Source organism: Macrobrachium nipponense, chromosome 22 (assembly GCF_015104395.2).
Source record: "Macrobrachium nipponense isolate FS-2020 chromosome 22, ASM1510439v2, whole genome shotgun sequence".
Lineage (NCBI taxonomy): Eukaryota > Metazoa > Arthropoda > Malacostraca > Decapoda > Palaemonidae > Macrobrachium > Macrobrachium nipponense.
Window position 1 is genome coordinate 79562619 of NC_087213.1, and position 17500 is coordinate 79580118.

General features: G+C 36.0%; 1 protein-coding gene across 1 annotated transcript in view; it reads left to right on the forward strand.

Annotated features, from left to right (window-relative positions):
- Positions 1-17500, forward strand: part of LOC135198327 (uncharacterized protein DDB_G0271670-like) — a 168397-nt gene that overhangs the window by 124146 nt on the left and 26751 nt on the right. Inside the window, exon 5 of the mRNA XM_064225898.1 lies at positions 7365-7500. Coding sequence (XP_064081968.1) covers positions 7365-7500 — 136 coding nt within the window. The remainder of the gene's footprint in view (positions 1-7364; positions 7501-17500) is intronic.

The window sequence follows — 17500 nt, forward strand, 5'->3', positions numbered from 1 at the left end:
ACAGTGAAGAGTCTCTCAATAGTTCTTTTCCTTTATTGGGTGTAAAGTTGTTTGTAAAGTTACTGCTGAGCCTATGCTAATGAAAATTGTTCGCTTTTCGAAGTTTGTGGTTGATGAAGTCTAGATAGATTTCGAATCGCTCCAAGAGTTTGGTCAACTCATTAACAACGATACGTAAGTGGTAAAATATGGAAAGCTTTTATATCGCTATTATTGTACAGTTCTGACCCTAAGGTTTATATTGTGAATTGTTTGTGACCTCTGGCTGTGATTTGGGGAGCAAGATTATATTTAGTTTTCACACCTGATAACAGTTTTATCTTAATACCTTAATGCAAATAGTCGAATATAAGAGACGTCCCAGAGGAGTGTAAGAGGCGTTCGTTATTGTCACGTATTTATCCAGAAACCCTTTGCAGCGAAGTGAGTGAGTGACTGGGGATGATGTCATCCAGAGTGTATTGGTCTGATCAGTATCCTCTCTTAACGGTGGCGACGTAAAACCCCCGATGTTATCAGAAAGCGAGATTGTCTTTTTCCGACCAGGTGAAAGACTTTGCGCGAACTAACATTCATTATTATTGGGAACATTTTATCTGTGCACAAATTTATTTCCCCCCCTTTTGTTATACAGTGACTTTAAAATGATCAATTGTACATGAATTACTAGGCTAGAGGGCTGTTTCTGATTTTATGTATTGTCAAGTTCCTCGTTGGACGAGTGGTTTTCGCGCTCGGCTACCAATCCAGTAATCCGAAGTTCGATTCTCGGCGCGGCCAACGTGGAATCTGAGGAATATATTTCTGGTGATAGAAATTCATTTCTCGATATAATGCGGTTCGGATCCCACAATAAGCTGTAGGTCCCGTTGCTAGGTGACGAATTGGTTCCTAGCCACGTAAAAATATCTAATCCTTCGGGCCAGCCCTAGGAGAGCTGCTAATCAGCTCAGTGGTCTGGTAAAACTAAGATATACTTTTGCGTTGTCAGTCTTGAATATGAAATTCCATACATTCGGATAATTTAATATGAAACATTAGTGCAAATAACCGGCGAGTGATTCCTCCGTACTTCTTACTCTTCGCCCTCCAATTTTGTGGGAATTTATCGATTATCTGCAAAGCAGATTGTCATTATTCAACATCTTGAACTGAAACATTTACTAAGATAAATTTCAATATCGAGAGACTACTTAATTAAATTCTTATGAATTTTATGTTAACTTTAGCCTCATCGTCCTCTAAATTGTTGGCAAATATGTACAATTTTTCACTTTTTTTTTTTTTTTTTGGGGGGGGGGGTTATTGATTTTTTTTTTTTTTTTTTTTGGGGGGGGGGGGGGGTTATTGAAGGATGCAGTGCTAATTTCCCATTAAAACGTTTCTCCTAAAAAGATGTCTTCAGAAAAGAGTAGCACATCGATTACCGACACAGCCATCTGTCATCTGCTGAGTGAAGAATGAGTTCCTCGTAATCAGAACTTTCATATTCAAACAGATATTTCCTTTGTACAAAGAAGCCTCACCAGTAGAATGTTAACCCCTGTTTCATATATATATATATATATATATATATATATATATATATATATATATATATATATATATATGTATATATATATATATATATATATATATATATATATATATATATGTATGTATGTATGTATGTATGTATAAAATCCAGCACCATATAGTACATCTTTCCACTGTGCAAAATTATATACCAGACCGTCAACTTAATTATATATTTCACAACCGATGTCACTTCCATACGCAACTCAAATGGCGTCAACAGCTCCTTCAAAGAGCTTCGATTTTTTGTTCATTCCTGTTCAAGATCCACACTATTTCCTTCATGAAAAGTTAACTATCTTTGTTTTATCGTTGTTGTTTTTGTTGTGGATGGGGGGAGGAGGTGGTGGTGGTTATTGTAACTTGAGATTTTTTAAATTGAAAATGCCATCAATATTATTCTTATTTGGTTAACCGTCACTCACTAAAGAAATTCTATGAAAAGTTAACTGTACATCCTACTATCTTTGTTTTATCGTTGTTGTTCTTGTTGTGGATGGGGAGGAGGTGGTGGTGGTTATTGTAACTTGAGATTTTTTTTATGAAAATGCCATCAACATTAATTTTATTTGCTTAACCGTCACTCACTAAAGAAATTCTTTGACATAAGAATTTTTAGGTATCCCTTCCAAGTTTCGTTAATGTACAACATTTATATATGTTAAGATAACTTAATAACAGGAATCTGAATGCCGTATATAATTTCAAAAGTGATTCAGATATTATAACGTGAAAATTAAAGCAAGTATTGAAAACTCTTTTTTTTTTTTTTTTAGCTGAAAAGTTTCATATGCAGTTGATCCAAAGACCTCACTTTCTTTGCAGTCATTTTTTTTCTTTTTTTCTGCAAAAGTAGAATTCACAGGTTACCAGTCAAGTGGTCAATATATTCAAGCAAGCCCTCTTAGAGGTTTGCTGCAAGGAACGACAAAAGGCCGCCTCATCGCGGGCATCTGATTTCCCTTCCACCTTCTTCCATGAGCTCCTTCCAAAAATAGGAGTTGCAGCTTCATCGTCTCTATTTGTCGCGCCTTTATTTTCTTACTTTTATTTCTTTCTTGCTTGTTGGCGCAATACCATTTTTTTTAAAAGCAAACTTGAATCGCTTTAGACGAACATTATATGAACATAGCTTTTTTTTTCTTTTTTGAGGGTCGTGTTTCAGCCTATTAACGGTTGGTCGTATTTTGGGGAGTAATATCTGAAAACGGTTACATAACAACTACATTGTCTTGAGATTCAAAGGGAGCGCTTTGTTTGATAATTAGTATCTGGAAAATTAACTCCTTTTTTTTTCTCCGGTTGCAAAGGGACTTTTGGTTTGTAAATTAAATTCTGCCGAGGAAACACAATCGTCCTTTGCTGAGAATGATTCACAATGAACATTCGTTCACAGCGAAAGTGGAGTGATGGTACACATAAGCGCAATGTTTTGGTTCTGAATTACTTTTCGGCGTTACTTGTGCTTTACAAAAAAATGGCAGTTTGTTCATAATTAGAAACAGTGGATTACAGCAATAAGAACATCGGTTTTTTTGTTATTAGTTCCATCCGGTGTGTTGTTATTAATGACCTAGTTTTACATGCTTATGTATACATATTTATATATTTTATTTGATAATAGGAACCCTGAGAACATAAAAACGGAAAGTTTTATTTTCTAAAATGTTTAAATTAGCTTGAATGGGTCACTAGCAAATATCTTCATGCACCATTTATGGTGACCAGTGATGCAATGTAAGTGAACGTGTTAAATGGCGTAACCATAAACAGAGCGGTCATTTAAAACCATACTGTGTAATTTAGTGTATCCTAGACAAAACGAGAGTGCCATATTGTTTTCAGTGACACAGTGCAAATCCTCTAAGTCAACTTTTATGAGCCTCTCATTGGCAGTGCATTTGCAGTGCATAATAATAAGACGCCTCCGTCTCCAGACTTGCAAGCAGAAGTCGCAAGTAGTACTAATTATTACTTCGGCTCCGTCGATATCTGTAGCCGTTCATTAAGCTTCATATTATAGATTATTTGAGACATATTATTATTCATTTGACCTGCTCTGCTATTCATTCATCGTATGGTCTTTTATGCATTGAATAGATCGCTGGACCAATGAAGCTCATTAACGCAGCATGCTAATTATTATGCTTTCATTAAGGCATAATAGGCACAAGTCATTCCTCATTGTTTGTAGATTTAGTGGCCGTGGTTTGATGTTTTAATTAACAAAAGACAGACAGACCATCAAAGAGTCATTTTGAGGGAAAAAATTTATTCATTAAACAAACTAATGATGTTTATAAGTCGCGGGAGACGCCGAAATGCACAGCGACAGAGACAAATCATCCCGTTGCTCACTTGAAGCATCGGAACTTGGTGTTATTTCATAAGAGGCCTATGTAATTGGCATGCCCTCCCCTCCCCCCCCTCCCCCCCCTCACCTTCTCCCCCGCCCCCTACCCTCCCCTCCCCTCCCCCGACCTCGCTCTCTCTCTCGCTGCTTTGTGTGCGCTTCAGTCCGGCATTTGGATTCGCTAATTAGGCGTTGTAGAATTGCGAAGGTATTTCAGATTTATGTCGCTGGTTTTAATGAGGCGGTGTTGTTTAAAATGGCACTTTCCGACTGAGGCATTTGTCACAATTCACACAGTCTTTGCTGAAAATTATATATGTGTATATATATATTATATATATATATATATATATTTATATATTATATTTATATATATGATATATATATAGTATATATATATTATTATATATATATTTTATATATATCAATTCAAGCTACAAAATGTCTTTAATACTAACTAAATTCACTTACCTCCCAAAATGATATATTTTCATATATGTACCGAAGGGGAAATTTTAAGTGATAACAATTTTTCGTCCCCCCATGGATCGAACACGTACCATGGGGCTGGTTCGACCCATGGGGGACGAAATTGTTATTAAACTTAAAAATTCCCCTTCGGTACATATAGAAAATATAGGGAGGTAAAGTGAATTAGATATTAAAGGACATTTGTAGCTGGTTTGATTATATAAATGATCACGGTTCGATGTGATATATTCATATATATATATATATATATATTATTTAATATTTCTATTATATATATTTCTATAATATCTATATAATATATAGTATATGTATGCATGTATGTATGTATGTATGTATATACACACATACATACATTCATACACACATATTTAATCACGTTACTAGCAAGCTCGGCTAGTGGTGTTGCGTTATATGTTCCAGATATAAGCCAAAATTAGAAAGAAAAGTTTACTTGTCCAGCGAATGAGAAATCCTTTTAATGGTAATGAAGAGGTTAACAACACGGTTCTAGAAGCTTCGAACGTATTGTGGGTGAAATAATATGGGTAAGAAAAAAACTGTCACCTTCTGGAATCGCCCATTCTGCTGATGTTAACAATACAGATTTGCTGGAAGGTCGCGGTTGCAATTTGGCTGGAAGAAATTCAACGTAAGGAGTAGGGTGGTCTTTTTCCCTGTAGGTCGCGATCTGCCTCATGTACTGCACCGCTGAATGACCTTTACAAGTCCCAGTGCTTGGGCTATGCCTTAAATTCCATGATCGATCAATCAATCTACCTCCTGTAGTAGTCATGTATTCACTGACAGTTTCCAAGTACGCGTTGGATGATTGGAGGTTAATTGTGTTTAAATATTTTTTGTTCGCGAGTTTAAGTGTGTCTGCATGAGCTTTAGATGAATCCCGCTGTTGCCAGTGCAGAACCAGAGGAATTTATTTCTGGTGATTAGAAATTCATTTCTCGATGTAATAAGGTTCGGATCCCACAGTAAACTGTTAGTCCCGTTGCTAAGTAACCAGTTGGTTCTTAGGCACGTAAAAAAGTCTAATCCTTTGGGCCAGCCTTAGGAGAGCTGTTTGTCAGCTCATTGGTCTGGTTAAACTAAGATATACTTAACTTAAGATGAATCCGGCTCGAGTTTATAAATTTAATTTCAGCATGAATTGAAGCCAGTTTACAGGTTAGACTGTTTTGATTTCTAGGCAAGCTTTCGATCTACCCGTTAGGGTAAGGACAGTAAATTAAATTGATTAATAACAAAACGTTGAGACTTTGCCTATTTATAAATCATAGGTTTGTCCTAGAAAGGCAAAATTGCTTTCCTCAAATTTTTATTTCTCTTAGTGGCTCGATCTAATTCTCATATCAAGCATTCATCTGAATGCTTATTTCCTGTTTTCTCCTTCAGACTGTGTTAGTTAGTTGGCTTTTCAAGTACATATATCAACTTATAAGTTTATCAAATACTTTTTTCAAACTTTCAGTTAAGAATTTTATCCTATGTAAATTTAAAGTTCGACATAATTTTGCTTAGTCAATCTTCAAGTTCGTTAAGTAGTTAATCGGGTTTAATTTCTTTTGAATGTTCATCGCAAACATTTGCTTATGAGATTTTGTAATGTTTTTCATATTCAAGTCTATTAGGTTTTCGATATTTTCCTCTTTCATTTAAGTGACTTTTCTGATGTTTTCATGTTTTCAGTTGAGTATTTTCGAATGTTCTCGGGCATTCAGTTAAATGGCTGTTCGAAAGTTTTCACATATTCAGATAAGCAGCGTTTTCCATTTTCATTTTAAGTAGCATGAGAGGCTGATCCTTGGTGCAGCATTGTTCAGATGTTTGCTTCAAGTAACGTATTTGTGGGTGGTGTCTGAAATGGTATCGATTTCGGTTTTTGGTGATTTCAGTTGATGACTGAAGCTAATGCTTGGGACTGGGAACCTTTCACTAGTGATGACCGGGGTCTGTTTTCAACATAAGAACTTTACGTATCAGAGGTAAGTTCAATGATTGACTTCCTATTTTCAGTGACCATATACCACACCTAATTCAAATCCAGATTTTGATTGCAAATCCGGTTGATATGAATTTTTTAAGTAACTGAGAATTGAGTTGATTTTCAAAACGTGTTGTTGTTCGTGAGGAAAGAGATGTAGCTACGCATTGTTGGTGATGACTAATACTTCTTTCTGGCTGTGTCATCAGTCTGTGTTTCGAGATTCTTCAAGTCCTAAAAACAAATGGATAGTAAGTTGATACCATTCTTCATTTTAGGCTGTTGTCACTTAACAGTGCTGTTCTAGGCACGTGGATATTATGTAGTAAAGCTTTAGGCCTGTGCGAATTTCAAGGAGAGTTGCTTGTCTTTCTCCGGAGCGTCTGTCATTTTCACCCCTTTGCGCCCGTCTTCTGTTGGAGCTCATTGCCTCTCTGAACACTCCCCTCTCCCCCCCCCACCCCCCCCCCCCCCCCCCCCCCCCCTTTCTCCCCCTCCCCCCCCTTCTCCCTCGCCCGCCCCCTTCTTCCCTTTATCTAGCCGTATCTCACCCTCGCCCTGTCACAGCGGATAAGCCAGAGCAGCGGCAGCAATTAACACAGGTTTAATTGGCCATCAGGAATTCCGGCAGTTTCGGCAATAGGAAGTAGTGCTGGTGAGGGTGTCTAGCGGAGTGATTTAATGCTTGCCTCTCTCTCTCTCTCTCTCTCTCTCTCTCTCTCTCTCTCTCTCTCTCCACATATAAACACTTCCATTGTATTTTATTCAGTTTACTCAAATTTTCTCTTTGCTTATTGCCTTCCCTTTCATATATTCATTCCTGTCTTTCATGTCTCGTACGCATATTTAGGTTTGCTTTCTCTCGACATATACTCACACACTCAAACGTTTCTTGCTTTCAACGTTTGAATTGTCGAACCCGATTTCTTGTTCTTATGTCTTACGAAGTTTCATTACGGCAATTCCGTTCTCTTTCCTCCTCCTCCTCCTCCTCCTCCTCCTCCTCCTCCTCTTCCTCCTCCTCCTCTTCCTCTTCCTCCTCCTCCTCCTCCTCCTCCTCCTCCTCCTGTCTACAACATTCTTTGTAGCCTTCTCAGTAGCGATCCCTTTCCCTCAATCCCGCCCCGCAAAGCCATTCCGGAGGAAGGATCCCAAACAACATCATTTGCATAGAACTTTTCTGTTTGTGCGCCTTTTAAGTACCTCGTTCAGCAATAATGCTAGCATTGTTTACGGTGATCATTTACAACTCCTCGGTTTGTTTATAAATATGCCCTTTTTGTAAGATTTCGTGGATGCGTTGTTTTTAATTTATGCTCTTCTGGTGTCATATTCCAACAACTACGGTTTCGTGTAATTTTTTGCCTTTTAGAGTTTCAAGGAGTGTGTAGATGCTTTCGCTTTACAGTTTCAAGGGAATGCGTTGATGCTTTCGCTTTCGATGTCAGCTTCCTGTTCAGCATTTGTGGATTTCTGTTTACAAGACGATACTCGATGGATTACGATGGAACATATCAAAGTCTTGTTGATATGTGAGTTTGAACCGATCAGGTCACCTCTCTCTCTCTCTCTCTCTCTCTCTCTCTCTCTCTCTCTCTCTCTCTCTCTCTCTCTGTATGAATCTGTATGAATCTGTATGTATGTAGGACAGCCATAAAACTGTAGGAAGTTTAACACTTGGGTTTCAACTTAGATGCAGCAATTAGTGTGTTTGTTTGTGTGTGTGTGTGTGTGGCAGTGGCTGTTGTAATTTCTTTATTTGAAAAGACAGTTTTTCGTAAAGTCTTTTGTAAGTAGAAGTATGTGTTTATCTATTATATATATATATATATATATATATATATATATATATATATATATATATATATATATACATATATATATATATATATATATATATATATATATATATATATATATATATATATATATATATACTTTTCTTATATTTCCCTTCTTTGTTTATATGTTTATATAATCCATCGATCTATCACATTATCTGTTCTCATTATCATTTATTTAGTTTTACTGGAAACTCACTTTAGCGATTACAAGATAAATAATTCGCCCGCAAAAATGACGTGAGTGTAGTATCTTGTGAGCGTTTTGTGTTGCAGTAAAATATTGCAAAGCGAGCAGGGTGCTTTAGATGCAAAGTTTGTGTTTAAGAATAATTTTTGGCTGGAATATGCGGGGGAATATTTATTATGGCTTGAGAATATTTTTGGTGCGAATAGAAAGAGAAAAAACCTTTTGGGTAGAGGCAAAGTTTCTTTAGTTTTTCCTCTCCTTTTATTGAATTGTATTCTTTGTATACAAAATAATTGCTCAGTTGTTGTCCAGTATATTGTATTGTATTTCAAACATTTTCCGAATAAAACATTTCTTTAACCTGGTTGATTGTTCTATGCATTGTGTGTTTGTTGTGACAACTAAAGGGAAATAAAAACTGATACTGGGAAGATGAATCATTAATTGGCGTTGTGCATTCATCGTTGATGACAAGTCTATCACAATGCGTATTTTAGTGACGTCGCTTTGTAAGGTGTTGAAGATTTCCACTCCGAGATAAGCATTTCGACTTCTTTCGGTAGAGAGGTTGAGGGTGGAAAAGCATGAGGTCCTTGTACTGCGGACACCAGATCTAAGAAAAGGCTGCACTTGCTGCTGCCGTACGTGGTCCCTCTACTCGTCTCCAGAGAACCATAATGAGACTGAGTCGAGGTGGGATTTCATCTTTTTCGAGGTGATGGTTTTAATTGCTCCTCTATGACTACCGATATGTTAAACTTTAAACATACAAAATGTGTGTGATTATGTATGTATGTATACACGCAGCGCGCATATATATATATATATATATATATATATATATATATATATATATATATATATATATATATATAGTATATAATATATATATATATATCTATATATATACTATATATATATATATATATATATATATATATATATATATATATATATACATATATATGTGAATATGTATATACGAACTTCATTTTTAGTATCGTCATTTTAGTTATGAAAAGTTCAATTCTTAAGTTAGTGAGAAATATGTTTAAACTTTAAACACACACAATGTGTGTGAGTATGTATGTAAGTACACACACACACACACAAACATATATATATATATATCTATATACATATATAGTATATTTGAATATGTACATGTATACGAACTTCAATTTCAGGATCGTCATCTTAGTTATGAAAAGTTCAACTCTGAAGTTAGTTAGAAATAGTAACTGAACGTTCCCTGGACAGTGATATTAGCACCCAACTTAATTGTTTCCCATTACTCCGTTGCAGTCTTTACCCAGAAAGGATAAAGAGAAATTCTCCGAATTTATTCGGTCATTTTCATCGGCTTTCTCTTATACTTCAAAGGCCAGAATGACAATTGTGTGTTTTCCGCTTTCCCAATTGGCTGCCTGGATGTCTGTGTCGCCGCTCGGAAAGCCCATTCCCATTATTAGAGCTCATAAGAAGTGACAATAAAGAGGTCGGGGCACCGTTTTCGATGCTTCCCACGACCGCCTCCTTTTTTTTCCCTGTTGGAAGAATTCAGTTTGGCTCTTGGAGTTTCTCTCTCTTTCTGTATAGATGCGTTTAGGTGTTTGTGGACTACACCCAGGAACTCTCTCTCTGGGTTCTAGTGACTATACCTAAATTTCCACTTTTCTCTGGGTATGTTCAAACTCCCCTAATTAAATTGTTTTCTCTCGATGTGTGTAACTTGAGTCGCGTTCTCTGTAGATATTTATGGAATTTTCGCAGACTCTCTCTCTCTCTCTCTCTCTCTCTCTCTCTCTCTCTCTCTCTCTCTCTCTCTCTCTCTCATGACCTGCGGTCTTTCTCTTCATCAGCTATTATCTGGCGATTCCCTCCCACTCTCCTTTATTCACGATAGCCTCCTTACAGCCTCCATCATTCCCCCAACTCCACCCCCTCTCCCTTCTAGATATACCCACCCTTTTACATGACCTCTCCATGTGCCCCTCTTTCAGCTATCACCGCTACCCCCTTCCCCCCCCCTCCCCCTCCCCCAGCTTTCCTTCTATTTCTCCGGCAGTGCCGTCGTCTTGGGGCGGCCGACCTCGGCGCTCTCCCCCTCCACCAGCTTTGCATAATGCAGTCATGGTTAACATCTAAATGACGGCTGTTTAGAAGCGGCCGGCTTGATTCCGTGCTTAGTAATTGTCAGTTAATTGGCCATTGACAGTTCCTGAGCCAGCAAAGTGAGCAGGGATTGGGGGGGGGGGGGCTGGGAAGAGGGGGGGTAGCGGGTGGTGGGTAGGGGGATGTCGGATAAGGGAGTGGGTAACGAATGCTTTCGGGGAACAGACCTCCGCTTGGCTCTCTCTTTCTCTTTCTCTTTCTCTCTCTCTTCGATGTGTTGTTCGTATCGAGGAACATTTTCGCAAGTTACCGAGAGCTGTTTTGTGTGATGTACATAACCTTTGGAAATCCACTGAAAGATCTTAATCAGGTCACGGGGTTGTTTTCGAGTTGCAGGAATATTCGGGAACAATTTCTTTTTTTATACAGAAGAAAGTCGATGGTACAGGAAATTCACGATACTGAATTTAGTAAGCGGTATTTTATTAGATAACATTTACAATAGGAGAGTTTAACAAGGATTGATCAAAAAATAATATTGAAAATTAAGACTCCAACGAAGTTTATACGAAAAGTTTTATTGAAAGGTTTTGAAAGGATGTGGAGTTGGACTCTTTGCCTTGAGGCAACAGAAGGAGAACTGAAACATCCTTAGAGCAGCATTTAAATTGAACTGATGAATTGCAGTATCTTATCTATCTATCTATCTATCTATCTATCATCTATTTATAGCAACATACCCTATATATATATTTATGTATGTATATATATATCTATAATTAAATATATATACTATATATCACGGAGGAAGAAGCGCATACCCCAAGTCCATTTATTGTTAGCTTCAAAATGGTACACATGGTCCCTGAACGTCAGCCATAAAAAATCAAAATTTAAATGATTTTGGTTATCGCGCCCTTCCTCAACGATGTGTTATCTGTTTCAAGCAACCGCCTTCCAATTCTATACTGAATGTAATATATATATATATATATAATATATATATATATAATGTGTAAATTGTGTATCGTATAGCACAGGCTCTGAAAAAGCACTAGAAAATAAAGTGAGAGAACAGACAAAAGACAGATAAGGAAAGCCTATATGGACCGCCGCCAATGTCCGGCTTGCAGAAAACGCAGAGTTACAGGATTGTTTTCTGTTAACCCAACTGAATGGACTGAATTTTGTTGCATTTTCTAAGTTTTATAATTATACTTATATCAACTTTTCAAATATATATATGCAAATAAATCTTCTGTTAAAAAAGGAATACGTCTCGCTATAAAAGCCCATTCAACACTATCTTAAGCGAGGACTATTTGGTGTCTGACTACACTCTTATCATCAGTGAAGACAAAAAGAAGTTATACATTGGAGATTATGTCCTTAGATGATGCCTGGGTCGTGCTTGAGCCGCCCTAGGTTTCTAGCTATGTTCTTAATCCTTCATCGTGCCTTAAGGAAGACGTATCACCTTAACGGGCACATCCCTACTAAAAATTTCGCCATTCAAATTCTGTCATTCACTGCTTGATAAGGAGTGTAGTCAGACACCGGACATATTCTCTCAGCTTAAACCAGATTTTAATGGCGTTTTTACTAGACATACATACATACATACATACATACTACAACATTACGCATTACATAATACATACACCATATATATATAGACATAATTACAGTATACTTACACATATATGTATATTATATATAAATATAATATAAAAAATTATATATAGTATGTATATATATACGTAGTGGCTGGGTGCGTGATCATCAGAAAATACAAAAACGATATTAAAAAGTCAGTGCATTTGTTTGCTTCAAGTGCAGTATAGACGATTTTTTTCTCTAGCTATTCGTTAGCCTGCTTTTGACAAAATATGATCTGACTTCATCAAAATACCAACCTACTTTTATGGGTGCCTTTGTTCAGCAACGTCCTTGGTACCTATCCATCTTTCATGAAGCCCTTGTGTCATTTTATTAACATTTGCTTCGGTAGCAACGAGAAAATCATTAGTTGTCCTGTTGGTTTTTTTTGTTTTGCTTTCTGCGTGTGTATTTTTGTAAGTGTTTTAGTACATGTGCGCAGTAAGATTAAAAGAGAGTTCTTTGGGTTTGTACAGTAATGATGTTTGTGTTGTAATATAATGTCTGTGGTATTTTCACTATATTTCCTTGTGTACTTCAGAACAGTTACTATGATTAAAGCTAAATTATTGTATCGATTAAACACATTATCGATTAAATGTTATTGTACAATAACCTGATGGTTCGACGAGATAGTCGTAAAATTGGTCGAACGACTTATAAAGGATGTCTGCTTATTGTCCATTGATGAATTATGATTCGCACGCTAGGGTATTCAGCAGGCCTATAACTATAAGCTTTCTAAAATCACTGCCTTGCAGACCCTAATGCACGAAAAAATATGTATCCAAGAGATGACACGCTTTATAATTCAACATTTAAAAAACGGGTGTCGTATTGATGACGTTTAGTTCTACAGGCTTTCCAGAAAGACCAGATGCTTGAGAACGAACTCTCCCTTCTCGTGCGTTAAACCCCACTACACAACAAAAAGTCAGGTATATTGCGGGTGATTATTGTAATTGTCGTTTTTTGCTGCCGCTGAAGAGTCGAAGTCTCTGCGTCGTCTTCCATTGTCTTTGCAATTTTCAGACGACTCTGTTCCTTTTGTTCCCGGGGCTGGCTCCATTCTACACCTGTCAGCTGATGTGATTTCGGAACTGGATGCTGACGACGCTCGTCTCGCGGGATTCTCTTTGATCATACTGAAGCAGATGAAGTTTCGTAATAGTAATGCTAAGATAAATATCCACATGTTTATTGACTAGAAAGAACGCCTTTTACGACATACACTAGTAATAATGATGTGAGCTCTTTTATGTAAGAGAAGACGAAGCAAATTCAGTATGCAGAAAGTAATAGCGACTAATAATCCAACAAATACTAAGCGCCCTGGAATTCCTGTTCATATACAAATAGGTTAAGTAATTAATAACAAGTATGTAACAGATAACACTTAAAGATAGACAATTAAATAGATTTAGACTTTAATAAGAAAGTAATCATTTGGAGCTAGTATTTATAAACAAATAAAGATGTCCTCTCTGGTAAAGAGTAACAAATGTTTTCAAAGAATCAACTTTCATTCATTTTGAAGGGTAGGTACCTATACATATTGATCTCATAAGCAGTCTCGCCTTTGGCTAAAGTAGCGTGTTATTGAAGCGGTGTCCTTTTCAGTGCTTGAAAGGAAGATGAAAACTGTTGTTTGTTTGCTTTGAACATACTTTTTAAATCTGTTGCCAATGCTAAAATTTACCCATGTATATATATACCTGTCCCTGGTGCACTTATTATTCTTCTTAATTATGAAGATTGTTGTAAAAAATTTTCTTACTAAGTGATATGAATAAATAAGCCTCCTTCCCCACCACCAAACGCCCCCCCCCCCCCCCAAAAAAAAAACAGAGAAAATGAATAGAGAGAGAGAGAGAGAGAGAGAGAGAGAGAGAGAGAGAGAGCATATGATCGTGCCATGTCATGTGCATGAGAAAACGCAGAGGTTACAGGTTATTCTGTACCAATGATGACTGAATTTTGCTTTATACACGTTTTTATAAATTTTTTTTTTAAGTTGAAAGGTTTTCTCACACATTTTCGTTGATTAGATCTAATGGGAACGGGATGGGAACCGGAACACCACCATCAGTTGTACTTCACCTCTGTAGAAGTCAGTTTCAACAGGATCCCTCGTAATTGATTGTTACATCTTTTTTTTTTTTGGTGTAACCTTTGATATGCATCGACGAGGAACCTTCAGCCATTGGTAATTAGTGCAATTGAATGACAAAATTATCTGACCTTTCAAGATTACTTTCTAATGCCATCCTTTATTTATTTATTTATTTATTCATTTATTTATTTGTAGCTATTAACTATTGGTAAAATTTCTAGAAATGTAAGGCAATACTGGTGTGGGGAATCGTAAGATACGTCAGAAAATGCTGATTAGTTTATAGTTTTTGAATAAAGAAATACAGACTCGACGTTTATTTATATCCTGTATATATAAAATATATATATATATATATATATATATATATATATATATATTATATATATATATATAAGTCATATCACATTTCCGTGATTCATATACATATATCGAGCTACAATGTCCTTTAATATCTAATTCGCTGTACCTCGGAATTCATATATTTTCATATATACTTAACCGAAGGGGAATTTTTTCTCGATAATAAACTTGCCTGGCCCGGGGCGCGAAGGTGGTGTAGTAGGTAAAAGCTTCACTGACGTTCCTGGATTTGAAAGGCTCCGTGGGTTCGCGCCCCGGTCCAGGCAAGTCTATTATCGAGAAAAAATTCCCATTCGGTTAAAGTATATATGAAAATATATTAATTCTGAGGTAGAGCGAATTAGATATTAAAGGACATTATAGCTCGATATATATATATATATATATATATATATATATATATATATATATATATATATATATTTTATTATTTATATATATTTATATTTATATTTTATATATATGGTAAAGTTTTATTCTTCTGTTAAAACAGGATACGTCTCAAGTAATAAAAAAAGCCCATATTAAAAACACATCCCGGTTTAAAGCCAAGGACAATATTCCACTCTATCAAAGTACTACTTGACGAGGGTGGAAGTCAGTCCACCGAAATATAGTCCTTTGCTTTAAACCAGAGTGTTTTAATGGTCCTTTAACTATTTACATATATATATATATATATATACGTGTATATATATATATATATATATATATATATATATATATATATATATATATATATATATATATATATAGACGTAACATTCCATCTAATGAAAGAAGCCCATAAAAACGCCAAAATATATAAAGTAAATAGTACAATATTCCAGAGACCAAACTGTCTATCCTCTTCTAGGAGGCGTTTTTTTTATGGGCCCCTTTTATTCCGAATGCAATGCATACATATATATATAAACCGACATTATTGTACATAGAAATGTTGGGTTATATTGCGCTATATATATATATATATATATATATATATATATATATATATATATACTATATATATATAATCACATATATATATACTAGTTTGTATGGCGCTCTGATAAAAAAAGATGGGAATCTTAGTGATATAAGAAGCAACAACACTTATTCACAACGATTGGAAATTACTGTATCCCCATCTTTATAAATCCGGCGATATAGTTTTAACTCTTGCACACAATACCTATGGCAGCATTCATTCCCAGTGGCTCTTGGAGTTTGCTCTTGTGAGTTGAGTCAAGCAATTACAGCCGAGAGGAGCCGTAACACAGCCATCGTGCACGTGTCTCGTTGTAGGAACATCGTGTGTTTACTCCCCCGATAAAGTTGATACCAATTATTGTTTCCGCCAATTACCATCTTTCGGTGGTTAATGATTGTAAGCGGATCGCTCTCTGCTTATTGCTCGCCAGCCAGTTTTGGGGTGGATACTGCCTAGTCGCCTGGATGAAAATATTTCAGTCCTCTCTCTCTCTCTCTCTCTCTCTCTCTCTCTCTCTCTCTCTCTCTCTCTCTCTCTCTCTCTATATATATATTATTATATAATATAATCAACACATATATATATTCCAAATATTTATATGTTTGTGTATGTATATATGTGTGTGCCTGCATTATATATATATATATTATATATATATATTTACTATATATATATATTAATATATTAAATATACATATATAAATAATATATAGCTATATAAATATATATATGTACATATATATCTATATATATATATCTCTTATTTTTATCATAATTCCATCCAGACAATTATTAAACTTCTGTGGAAGAATAAAACACCTACTAGTTTTAGACCCCATTTATACCAAACCAGTCTTCATATTTACATATCCAGTCAAAAGATCCATTTTCTTCATATAAATTTTGATTGCTGTCATCAGATTTACTTCTACTCCATTAGCTTTTTAGTCCGTGTACAGTTTTTCCCCCACTAAGCCTCTCACTCAATTTCTTCATGATAAACATTCGATTCACATCCCTTTCTTGTCTAAACGAACACAGCCTCATCGCTTGCTGATCTGTTTCCTCCCAATGAATACCTACTGTACTCCTTCCCAGATATACTTCGTAACATTATGTCTCCTGTAATGCGTACGGCACCTGTTCTGATATATGCTAAATGAATAATATTTCTTTCACTTATTAGAAACTGTATACTGCTCCACGCATATGTCTCATACCTTCATCAACCGCTCAGTCTAACTATCACGATCATGCCGCAGCATCTCATCACCTGTCACCCCTTCGACACCTGTTGCCTTTCCATTTTTCAACATTTTCTAATAACATCCAAATGGAGTCACAGATCCATGTCTGAATTGGGATTTACGGATGGCAAAAAGGGTATTTGATAGGGGTTAAGATGCTACAGAAGTTTATTTTTTATCTTACATACCTTGATGAACTCCTGCGGTAGTACATCGAAAGGTCTTTCTCTAGATGCTACCATCTCTCTCTCTCTCTCTCTCTCTCTCTCTCTCTCTCTCTCTCTCTCTCTCTCTCACATCACACACACAAACATCAGCAAATTTACAGTTTTGTTTTAACCAGTCACAGTTTAGAGCATTCTTAGTAACTTTAGTACTATTATATCGACGATTGTATATGGTGTCCCGTGTTCTTACCTTTCTTTCACCTAAATATTCATATATTAGTGTTTGATACCTAACTTGCTTTTTCTGCAGAAGCTTGAAGGACAGGCAATCGAAAGCCTCTGTTTAAAAAAAATGTGGCTGCATGTTTTTATATATATATATTTTCTGTTTCAACTTCATTTTTAACCTCCTTTAC